Genomic DNA, 12,018 nt, shown 5'->3' on the forward strand with positions numbered 1-12,018 from the left:
TTAGGTTTGATATTTTCTTCTTTAATAGAAAGTGCCCTAGAAGAATTCCGTTATCACGCTAAAAGGGAATGTGTGTGTGTCCGTTTTTCTCTCTCTAACACAGAAGCAGTGGAAAGATGTCAGGAATGGTCTGCAAAGTTCAAGCGTCTACACCCTGGAGATTCATGATTCCCTGGACCCCTGAGCCTTCTGGATTTCCTAGAAGGAAGAGAAGATAAGAAGGAACAGTTTTGTCATACAGCAGTTTGCTGAGAAGCTGATACCTGTTTATCACTTTGGTCAAGGGACGTCAATAGGGAGAAGCATAAAGTATTGGACTGCAAAATTAGAACCGCCACATGCTCCAAGCCAAAAGCAAGTGACGCTGCAGAGGCCCTGAAGGAGGAAGGATGTTGGTTTGGCTGGTGGAGGGGCAGAATTGGGGGGGGGGCAGGGAGAACCTCGCCCAGGGCTTTAAAGCAAGCACAAGCAAAAAACGACATGAACAACAAGGAAACAAATTTCCAAAGGTGTTGCCACGTTAGTCTCTCGCAGGAAAAAAACAAGAAAAGGCTCTTGTGGCACCTTAGCCAGTTTATTGTGGCATAAGCTTTCGTGGACTACAGCCCACTTCATCAGATGCACGAACGACAAACAAGAAAAGAGACTGTTCCCCAACTTGGCAAGGGGAGTCCCATCTAATCCCATCACCGCTGAGTTCACAAGAATACTCATCAAGCATTCTGGGTCCTCATGCTCCTTAATAGAGTCGTCTTCCACGTAAATTGTGCTGGAACCCTAATTTTTGACATGGGCCGCTGGTCTCTAGAAAGCAGTGTGGGCTGTTCTCTTTGACCCCTCTTGTATTTGGAGGATTTCGCGGCATGTGGAGGGGCCAGATCATGACCACTGCCATCCCAGAAACTCGCCAGGATTTGGCTGGCTATTTTGACCTTCCTCACTTCTTCCCATGAAGAGCTTTTTGTCCACCTCCCCTTCCTGTATTCTTGCCCCCAACATCATAGTCCTCAATGCTCACCTCCCACCAACCCACAGCACATCCTGTGTGAGTTTTTTCACACACCTAAACTCAGCCCAACTATCTCAAAGCAGTCAAGACTTTCAGCATCCTGCCAGACATTCTGCCTATCAACAGTAAGAACACTGGTGACTATTCCGTGACATCACAGAAGCTCAGCCAATGGCCTTGCGTGGCTCATGGATAACAATTTTTAGCCTTACAAAGAAAAAGGAGTAAATGTATAGACTGTATGGCCACCCTTCTACTTCTGGTATTGACTGACCATCCAAGAGGACTGGAGAAATTGGCCTTCTGCATTTGCTTCATACAATGCCCTGCTAGTTTACATGCCTCTTTCCCTTTGTCCATGCAATCCTGATCACTGTTGCCAATCCAAGCAGTTCCATCTTTGCTTTGGCTTCAGGAAAAAGGGGGGAGGCTCAGTACATGCCATGACCCCAGAAGCATCTCAAGAAGTTAAACTGACAATAATGTCCCAAGAAAGTAAAGTAACTCACCTCTGCAAGAATATTCTTCAGTTCAGTATATGCGTCTTCCAAACCATTGTTAATGATGATCAAGTCGAAAAGGCCAGGCTCCTTACCTGGTAAATTAAAATACATGGACACACACCATTAAATCAGAAGATCATGGACACACATGGACCTTTAAGGGTCTCTGTCTCACATCTTCACTCCCTCCAAGATATAATCACAGAAGTGACTGAGTAAGTTCAATATCTCAGAAGTGCCCCTCATCCCCACACCAGGCACTTTGGATTCTGCCTCTCCATGCATCAGAGGACCCTCCTCAAGAAGAGGCTTCTTGCAGCCAGCCGCCAGGGATTGCTTTCACAAGCAGGGAGTTGGACTCGATGGCCTTGTAGGCCCCTTCCAACTCTACTATTCTATGATTCTATAAATTAGGCCTTTTGGAAGGGCTGCTGTCACCTAGCACAACAATTCCTAACGGCTCCTGGTGGACTGGAAAGATGTTAACCCCTTCCAATCATCTCCTGCAGAACCAGGAAAAATGTACACGTGGGCAGGGGCTGAGAGAAAGATCTGGGGTAAAAAGGCAAGAGAAGATGGGACACACCCCTATCCATTATATATATGTCAACTCCAACAGGCCTATGCAGTTGACATCCAATGAAGCTGAACATTGGAAGATTCAGGACAGACAAAAGAAAGGACTCCTTTCCACAGTGCATAGTTTAAACTATGGGATATGCTCTCACAAGAGGCAGTGATGGCCACCAACTTAGAGGGCTTTCAAAGTGGATGAGACAAATACATGGAGGATAAGGTTATCAATGGCTACTGGGCCATGACAGCTATGCTCTGCCTCCACGGCCAATGGCAGTATGCTTCTGAATACCAGTTGCTGGAAACTGCAGGAGGGGAGAGTGTTCTTGCACTCAGGTCCTGCTTGGGGGCCTTTTCCCATTGGGGCATCTAGCTGGCCATTGTGAAAAGTGGATGCGAGACTAGATGGTCCACTGGCCTGATCCATCTGGGTCTTCTTATACTCTTATGTTTGAAACGGCTCTTGAGCAGCCGGTCATTTTCATTATTGTTTTGTACTGCTTTTAGATGTTTTTGTGTTGCTGTACACCGCTGTTGTTTTGTGAGAGAGCGGTATATAAATATGTTCATAAATAAATAAAAAATAAGCTCTAAACTTATGACGCCTTTACTGGAAAATCTATTTATTTAATATTTACTGATTTAAATAAATAAATTTATTTCGGTCCAAGACCAGCAAAATTTATATCCCACCCTTCCTCCCAGCAGGAGCCCAGGGTGGCAAACAGAAACGCTAAAAACACTCTAAAACATCATAAAAAGACCTTAAAATACATTAAAACAAAACAACGTTAAAAACATTTTTAAGAAAGCTTTAAAAACATATTTTTTAAAAAAGGGTTAAAAACATATTATTGTAAATGTCTTATTCTTATAAATACTTTCATAAATAAATAAAAAAAGCTCTAAACTCCTTTACTCTTTATGCTCCCCCCCTGCCCCCAGCACCTCTCTCAATCCTGCAACAGTCCTGCTGGATCAGAGTGAAGGCCCCTTTACTCCAGCACGGTGGCCAGCCCCAGATGCCAATGGGAAACCAACACACAGGACAGAAGGGCAACAGGGCATGCGGGCGCGCGCACGCACTGCAACTCCTGTGTACTCACTGAGTTCCATGTCGATGCAAGCTGCATTCAGCCGCTTCCGTAAACTCTCCTCCGTTTCCGTCTCCCTGTCCCGTAACCTTTTTTCCTAAACCCCAGAGGGAAAGAAAAGCAAAACATGGAATGTACACCCTCAACATTGCTGCGGAAATCCTCGACTTTGCCCAGGGGTCCCAGCTTTTCTGGCTCTCAGTGCTCTGTGTAAGCACAAACCCCTCTAGTTCTGAGGCATCAGAGAAACAGAGAACCACAGACATGTTCCTGGGCTTCTTCTGGGAGGAAGGGCGGGATATCAATCAATCAATCAATCAATCAAATAAATAAAATGTTGATTTAACTGCATCTGGTACATTTCAAGGCAGTTGAGCCCTGCATTCTGCTTTCAACAGTGGCCTGGCTGATGCTGCCAAGACACTTACAAGCAGGGCATGAAGGTGCCGGACTCTCCTGTTGCTGGTCTCCGGTGTCCAATGGCCTTCAGAAGCCTCCAAGCATGCAGATTTCATTTAGCTACCCTACGTTAAGGACCACCAATGGATCTACCTGCCATGAATTTGTTTAGCATCCTATGAGAGTCATCCAAGGCAGTGGTCTTCACCACAATTCATCTTTCTCACAGGATTCATTTTAGAAAGTAGAACCGGGATTCAGGGCCTTGCTGACTCTCTCACAATATGCCTCACAACAAGGGCTCAAGGGAGGAGGGGGAGAACCACAGCTAAGGGGGCTGCTTGACCACTTAATCCAAGATAATCCCTTTAATCACACAAGAGAAAGCAGCCTCCTTTCAGACATCCATGACACAGTACTGCAGCCCACCCCCAGACCGCACTCACCAAGACTTCTATGGAAGGGGGGTGGACAGAGATGTAGATTGGATTAAGGTCTGTTTTCTTGATGTTCTTCACGCCCTGCATGTCGATATCCAGAATGCAGATCTGGTTCTGCGCTTGCACAGCCTGGACAGCAGCTTTGCTGAGAGGGTGGGAGAGGGTGGTTAATGCTCAAAGGGCGGAGATGCTGTTTTCTAAGGAGGATTTCACAACAGAAAGGGGGCCTTGAGGACTAACGCCTTGAACGTGATGGCATGTTGTAACAATCTGCGAGAGTTTCCAATGCATGTGGCTGCAGTGGTCAGTAGAACACCTCCAGCAAGGGGGAAACGGTTAGCAAAAGTGCGGGTGGCTTTTTAAAAAGGCAAAAGGTGCTTCTCAAAAAGTCCTGCCTGCGTTGTTTTTTCACCTTCCCACATCTGCATGACGCCACAGTGACAAGCAGCATTTATCTACTAATTTAGATTTGCATCCTATCCTTCAGACAGCAGCGTCCCGGGGGAACAGACATAAAAATCAAAATATAAATGTTACAGGGACTTAAATGTTGCTGCTCAAGACAGAAACGCCACACGTACCATTTCCTAGAGAGATGACATCTCTCTGTGTCAAAAAGGCTCATAGTGATTAGTTATATGTAGAGGCATCCTTGGGACTCACATATGCGCAAGAATGCACATGTGGGTCGGGAGCATCCTGTTCACTGATTACTCCCTTTTCTGCTACACTCCCATTAATTCTAAAGCTTTAGCTCCATGAATAAAATCTGTGTCTTTTTGCCTTCAGTATATGCCACCCTTCCCCAACCTGGTGCCCTCTAGATGTTTTGGACTTCAGCTGCTCTGACTGAGGATCATGTTGAGTTGTAGTCCAAAACATCCGGATGGCATGAAGATGCAAAAGGCTGGTAAAAGCTCTTAGAAAGTAGATGAGGTTTGGGTGGGGCTTCAAAGAGCAGCATTTTTTTTTTAGTGAAGAGAGGACCAGCTATATAGGTCATGAATCAAGTCCTTGCTTTCTGTCTCTGTCCACTTGGGGCCAGTCATGACACCGCATTTGGCATACTTGGGAAGAGTGACTCCAAAGCTGCTGTTGCCAGCAGTTTGGGAAGCCTATTAATATCTATATTGTCCATCAAACAGGGTTTACAAGGTTCACTTTGGACAAACAACCTCCACCTGGAAAGCCAAGCACGGGCAACAGCCAAGGACAATTTATATTCGGGAGGACACTTGGATCCTTTTTTGTGCATTTCACAACTTCAAAGTTTCTAGCCCTTGTGGTTGCATAGATTAGCAAAAACAAAAACAAAAGGAAAAAGGAAAGAGTGAAATCTGACCTTTAGTGTCACTAGCAGATTTCTCCTGCCCAACCCGGATTACATACCTTGTTCCATACATGTTCCCGGAAAATTGTGCATGTTCAATGAATCCTCCAGCGTCAATTTCCTTCTGCATCTCTTCCCTGGTCACAAAGTGGTAATCTACAGAGAGAGTGGGGTGGGGGGGATGATGTTTTACATACCTGTTTGCAAGAGCACACACACATGTACTCAGAGACACACCCCAAAGTGTGCCAAAAGTACACTATTGGAACCACTCCACCGTGCACGCACTCACTTGGTTCAGCCTTGCCAACTTTACCATCCCTAACCATGCTGAATTTCTCACAATATGCCTTACAACATATCTTCCCTCAGACGAACCTGCCTGTTGGTGGAGATCAGCTTCAGAGGCTCCTGAGATCAGGCAGCTATTGCTGCCTGTCAGAGAAAGGGTCTTTTCTGTGGTGGCCACTCTCTCCCTAGACATGTTCTTTGTAAACGTGTTACATGCCGCCTTATTACAGCAAAGCCCACATTATTTTCGTATGCAAGGTCTCCTTTATCTACTTTGTAAGCTTGCTGTTCTTTCCACTTTCATTGTGTTGTTTCCTGCTGTTTTATCTTATGCTCCATGCCGATGCTTTTATTTTTCATTATTCAAATTAATCTGTTTGTAAGCCCGGTAGTAAGGTGTAACATTCTCAAAATAAATAGAGACCAACAGAGACTCTCCAGGATTTCAGACAGGAGTCTTTCCTAGTTCTACCTGGAGACACGAGGGATCAAATCTGGGACTTTTTGCATGAGCAGCACAGGCTCTGCCACTGAGCTATACCCTTCATCAACAGCCCTCCGCCTCAGAACAGGCCATTTTCTGCTGCCTAACCCAGGAGTGGGGAACATTTAGTCCTCTACATGTTGCTGGTCTACAACTCCCATTATCCCCTGACCACAGGCCATGCTGGCTGGGGCTGATGGGAGCTGCAGTTCAACAGCATCTGGAGGGCCACATGTTCCCCAGCACTGGCCTAACCCATCCAGCCCCATCCCTAACTCAGGTCATTTTGTTAGAGAAACAAACACTTGACCTAATCTCCTGTCTCCTGCAGTGGTGGATGGCTGGGACGTCGACACTGACCTTTGCCATTCACTTCTCCAGATCTTGGTTGCCGTGTGGTATCTGAAATATGTTAAAAACATGCCATTAACACACTTTACGTGCTCTGGGAAGAGGATGGAAAGCCTAAAAGCAAGGGAGTGCTCTTTGTCCCTCCCCCAGCCCCATAGTGATTGGAAAAGCCCTTCTCAACTTAATTTAAGGCTTTGGCTTCTTTTTTAAAATAAAAATAGCCTGAACCTGAGACATTCTGCTAGCAAAGCATGTAGTCTATCACTGAACTATGGGCCCATAGTTCAACATGCTTTGAAATAAAATGGATTCTTCTGGAGACTGATTAGCAGTTAAAGTTGCCACCAGGCCACAACCATTAGATGGTTAGGGTGTAGCAGAGGGAGTGAGTAGCAGCAGGGCCACTCCATCTGCTCAGCTGAACGACCAGCACCTTCTGGCTCCTCCTCTCCTTGAATTGTTTTCCCAGTACAGCTGGTTGCTGTAAGAATTTTGTATCGAAGAACTAGTGCCTAAGTGGGCTCTTTTCCATCCCAATGCCTTTTCCTTTTGTGTCATGTCTTTTAGATTATAAGCCTGAGGGTGGGGACTTACTACTGATCACACTCTAGAATCCTTTTTGGCCAAAGAGCAGTTGTTGTTGCTTTTTTAAAAAAAGATTATTAATGATGATGATGCTTGGGATTAGACTAAGACTGGGAGCTCCAAGTTCAGCTCTTCATTCGAGTCAGGAAGCTCATTAGTGACTTTGGGCCAATCACACTCCCTCAACCTAACCTACCTCGTAGGTTAGATGCAGAGCTTGGAAAAATTACTTTTCTGAACTACAACTCCCATCAGCCCCAGCCAGCATGGCCACTGGATTGGGCTGATGGGAGTTGTAGTTCAGAAAAATAACTTTTCCAATCTCTGGTTAGATGTGATGATAAATGGGCTTTGATGAGGGGGGGGATGTATCCTGAGCTGAACTGAATTAATGGCAATCAATAATGTAAACAGAAAAGGCACGATGGAAAAGATTTGGATGGGACAAAAATCTATCAGTTTAATGTCTCAGGTTTTGCTGAACTCTGTCTACATAGGCTTGGCCCACTGAGGAGGCTTAAAAGGGATTGCACATTATATTATTTATTATTTGATTTGTATCCCGCCTTTCCTCCCCGTAGGAGCTGAGGGAGGCACTGATTATAATCAGTGCTGCAGTGATCACCCTTTTTGGTTCCATCAAGGGCACCATTCCTGTTATAGCATTTGTCTTTATGGGTGTTAGGGAAGGGGAGGAATAATTGTGGGTGCTCCCTAGTGAAAGCAGGGAGCTCCAGGGGTGGGGAGTGTGTCATTTTATCTCACTTTTTGGTATGAGCTTAAGTTGGGGCAATATCCCCAGAAGCAAGACTTCTGCTGCTACCTATAAAGACATGCTTGCATATTTGATGGATGGGGCTGGTGGTCTCTGCTGCATTTCTGTATCTTGGTCTGTTATTATGGCCCTTTTATATTAGTTGCTTTAGTTTATATTGATATCTAAGAGGATCTTCTCTGATTGATTTTGAATATTGATTTGAGCATTGATTTTGTAGTTTTATTATTGATATTATTGACACATGGTTTTACATTTTATTATTGATGTTTGTTGATATTTAATTATGGTTTGATTTGTAATTTGTAATGATGTGACTTATTTATTTATATGTAAACCGCTTTGAGGTCACTTGTGGCAAAAGAGATATATAAGTTCTTTAATAATAACAACAACAATAATAATAATTCTCTGCTACCTTAAAATGAGGAATTTCTATTTTTCCCCATTTATATTTGTGATATTCTTACACCGTTTGATACCACTTGGAGACTTCTTTGAAGCATAAAGCAGTATACAAATTACCTTAACAATCATCAAAAGTGTTGGCTTAATTTGCGGGTGGGGCTTGAGGACCTGCTGCCCCCTGCAACACACTGGATGCAGACACACCACATTCCCACCAGCCCCGCAGAAACAAACTCACTCACGGGAGACACTGAAGCCAAAGACGTTCTCATAATCCTTCAAGAGCTTCTTTAACAGAGTGCTCTTCCCTGCACCCGACGGCCCGCTCAGGACAACTGGCCTTGGTCCTGTCATCACTGGGGGAAGGCAAGGTGTTTCGGGATTAGGAACGCAGGCTTTCTAATGCTTTTGAGAACCCTTATGTAGCTGCCTCAAATGCTTCTGTAGAAAGGCTGGATTATCTCATGCATAATAATAAATGAAGAATTTATTGCAGCACCCCACATCTTTCCATGGCTATGTTTTTCTGACGTGCAGGCCATCTAAAAAAAACACAGGCTGTCTAAATCAGCATCTTGCAGCCCGATAGATCAGTCTTCCTCCAACCTGGTGCAAGTACTGAGAGGGAGAGGACAGTGATAGAATGGTAACGGAAAGAGCCCCCGCCTGCCATCTCCCTAGGAACTGCACTGGGGACTCTCCCAGTTATCTCCAGCTTTGAAGAGCTGTCAGTGCCTTTGGGACCTCAGCTGCCCCTACTCCTATCCCTGCCCTGCCCTCAGACCTATTCCCATGCCTAGCAACCACCACACTTCACATTCAGGGCAGGAGCAAAGAAAGGGCCTTCCTGGCACCGTAGATTCAGGGAAGGCTCTGACCAGAGGAGGTAGTGCCTGGAAACACAACAGAGTGTAGGACTTGGACAAGAGATTAGACTGTTATTCATTCACAGACACACACTGCTCATTATGCAAGGCAACTCTCAGTCAAGAAACCATTTAAGCACGAGAACATAAGAACCACCCTGTTGGGTCAGACCAAAGGCCTATCTGGTTCAGGATTGTGTTCATACAGTAGCCAACCAATTCCCTATGTGATCCCCAACACCTGGCATTCAGGGGCCAAATGTGCGTACAGACAGCATGCATGCTCTTAATTTGCTGTTGTCCTGCCCATGCTCTGTGGCCTTTTTGCTTACCTTGTGGATTTTAAAAGACTACACACATTTATTTCTGTCCTGTGTAGTTTCAAGGAAACGCAAACGTCCCAAGAGCCATACCTTAGCTGATGGGGCTTAAAGTCAAAGCATGTTTGCCTGAACGATTCATCCAAGAAGAATGTTTGTCTGGGAGGGGATTTTCCAAGTCAGAAAGCCAAAAGCACAATGTTGCTCCCTGCCTGCCTCTGAACAAACTGGTTATTTTTATGCATTTCCAGTAATTTATTGTTGCCGTCCTCCCCCTCCAAATCCAAAAGAGATCATTAGTACCATTTTACAGTTGGGCAGCTAAGGCTGAGATAAAAGATTCAGCAAAGGCCATTCAACGCTATGGATAAATTGGGCCTCTGAACCATATATTTATTTATTAAATTTATATCTTGCCCTTCCTCCAGAAAGAGCCCAGCTTAATAATCTTAACAGCAGCCCTGCTAGGTAGGTTAGTATTATTATCCACATATTGTAGATGGGCAGCGCATTACTGCTCCTCTCATTGTACAGCTATTGTTACAATGAGTCTTGTGTAACAGTAAAGTCTAATTTATGATGGCGTAGCTTTTGTGGACTCAGTCCCAGGTTATGCCACAATAAAATGTGCTAGCTTTTAAGGTGCCACAACAAACCAACACAGCTATCCCTCTAGATATTTAAAAAAAAAACTTGAAACTTTAGAGCAGAACACCATGGCATAAATAAATTTAACATGCACAATTTACTCCAGTTGCAGAATGTGGATTTCCTAAGCATACAGTTCAGACTGGGGAGGGGGGTGGCTCAGAATACAGACTGCACAAAATAGGAATGGGACTCCGTTCAGAGCATGCCCTTCGCACGCCTAGTCTCTCCCCATTGTCACACAGGAACAGATGCTAGTCCCCTGTTAATCCATTTGCTGCCGAACTGAAAGGCACCCCCTCTTCACTCAGCAAACAGAACAAAGACTTCAATACATTAAATATCTGTTTAAACCAGTTTGTCCCACCCTGGTGCCTTCCAGATATTTTGGACTACAACTTCCATCCGCCCCAGCCAGCCGGAGCGTCTCTCTGCCCTATTTGTCCATACCGTGCATGTTTCTCTAAACCTCAGTCGTATCCCTCCTGAGCAATCTCTTTTCCAAATTAAAAACAAACACCAAATGAGTTTGCTTCTCCTCTGAATAAATATGCTCCACATCCTTCCGCTTGCCCGAGAACCAAAACCTTTGCGAAAGGGGCAGCAAAGAAGCTCCCCACCCCCATTCCCTCGTTCTGGATTTTTGAAATCTTTCTTTTTAAGTTGACGTTTCGTCCTTTACTGATGAACCAAAAAAGGGAACAATGAATGAAATCCACATCCGTAAGAGTTGCCGTTGTTTCTTGGGTACCAGCTGTGGACATCCTTACCACATCAGCACTCCCAGATTTTTTTTACACCTTACCTTTTGCCTTTCTACGGTCCTTCTAAAATTCACTGATACAAGCCTGCTTCTTTTCTTTGCGTGACCAGATAGATTATCCTGACCACACCAAGGAGGGGGGGGAGGGAGGGAGGCAGCACAGACAGAACACCTGGCTATTTGTGAGCACCTAAAGCCTTGTAATTACCAGTCCTTCACTTTGAGACAGCCAATGAGAAGCCTCCCCCCAAATCCCTAATCGCCTCTGCTGTTCTGTCCAGGCTCCCTCCTGCTTTTTATAGCTTAGAAGATTCAGCCATAGCCTGAACTTACCCTCTTATAGCGGACCCTCTGCTTCAAAGCAAATGCTGCCTCTGGAAAGAAGGAATTTAAATGTATGCATAGCGACCCTAGAATATTTATCTCTTTATTTGAAATATTTCTACCCCACTTTTCCACAGCAATGGATTAAGAGGACAAAGCTTTCACTTAAAAAGCACACATAACTCTGCAATAAATGCTGTATTCATTTAAACATGCCACAGCACAGGAAATCCTTGGCTTCCTCTTGACCTTGAAGCTGCAAAAGAAGGGAAAGGCCATGACTAACCTCAGGCGTAATCCTTACTCCCTTCTTTAGCTCCGGGTTAGGAGGAGCTTGTTGCCAGGAGCCCACTGCAGAGGTTCTGTTCCTTTGAACCTTCTTCCCACTCAGCTTTCCAATCCTCAACATGCCCCACACAACTCCTCCTTCCACAGGATGCGTGTAAAGGTTTCTCCCCAGCCTAAATGACAACCACCCTTGCTCATAGAATCTGGACTGTGAGCATTCTGTTGCCAAATGTCTGCTCCAACAGGTTAGATGGAATAAATGTATTCAAACTGCTTTCAAAATCTAAGTTTGCACAAATATTCTAGCAAGTGGCAGAAAGAAACAGAAATGGTGGCGGTGGGGGAGACAACAGGAGTAATGTGGAGACTGTAGAGCTTCTAACTATTCTCTGAGCTGGAGAGTAAATTACAATGCATATGACCTTAGGAAGCTGCCTTATACAGACTCATACCATTGATTCATCTAGCTCAGTACTGCACTGACTGGCAGGGACACTCCAGGGTTTCAGGCAGAGGTCTCTCCCAGCCCCACCTGGAGAATCTGGAGATTGAACCTGGGATGTT

At 44.9% G+C, this 12,018-nt stretch overlaps 1 protein-coding gene across 4 annotated transcripts in view; it reads right to left on the reverse strand.

Annotated features, from left to right (window-relative positions):
* GUK1 (guanylate kinase 1) overlaps positions 1–12,018 on the reverse strand; it is a 15,629-nt gene continuing 3,611 nt past the window's right edge. For 2 of the 4 annotated variants that reach the window (XM_061587977.1, XM_061587978.1), the window contains exons 2-9: positions 11,176–11,216; positions 8,488–8,601; positions 6,487–6,528; positions 5,411–5,507; positions 4,028–4,166; positions 3,195–3,279; positions 1,519–1,604; positions 1–198 (exon numbers count right to left, since the gene is read on the reverse strand). In XM_061587977.1, the coding sequence (XP_061443961.1) occupies positions 163–198; positions 1,519–1,604; positions 3,195–3,279; positions 4,028–4,166; positions 5,411–5,507; positions 6,487–6,528; positions 8,488–8,599 (597 nt within the window). In that variant the 5' untranslated portion in view covers positions 8,600–8,601; positions 11,176–11,216 and the 3' untranslated portion in view covers positions 1–162. The remainder of the gene's footprint in view (positions 199–1,518; positions 1,605–3,194; positions 3,280–4,027; positions 4,167–5,410; positions 5,508–6,486; positions 6,529–8,487; positions 8,602–11,175; positions 11,217–12,018) is intronic. The other 2 variants (XM_061587976.1, XM_061587979.1) reach the window with 2 other exon arrangements.

Source organism: Rhineura floridana, chromosome 10 (genome assembly GCF_030035675.1).
Source record: "Rhineura floridana isolate rRhiFlo1 chromosome 10, rRhiFlo1.hap2, whole genome shotgun sequence".
Taxonomy (NCBI): Eukaryota; Metazoa; Chordata; class Lepidosauria; order Squamata; family Rhineuridae; genus Rhineura; species Rhineura floridana.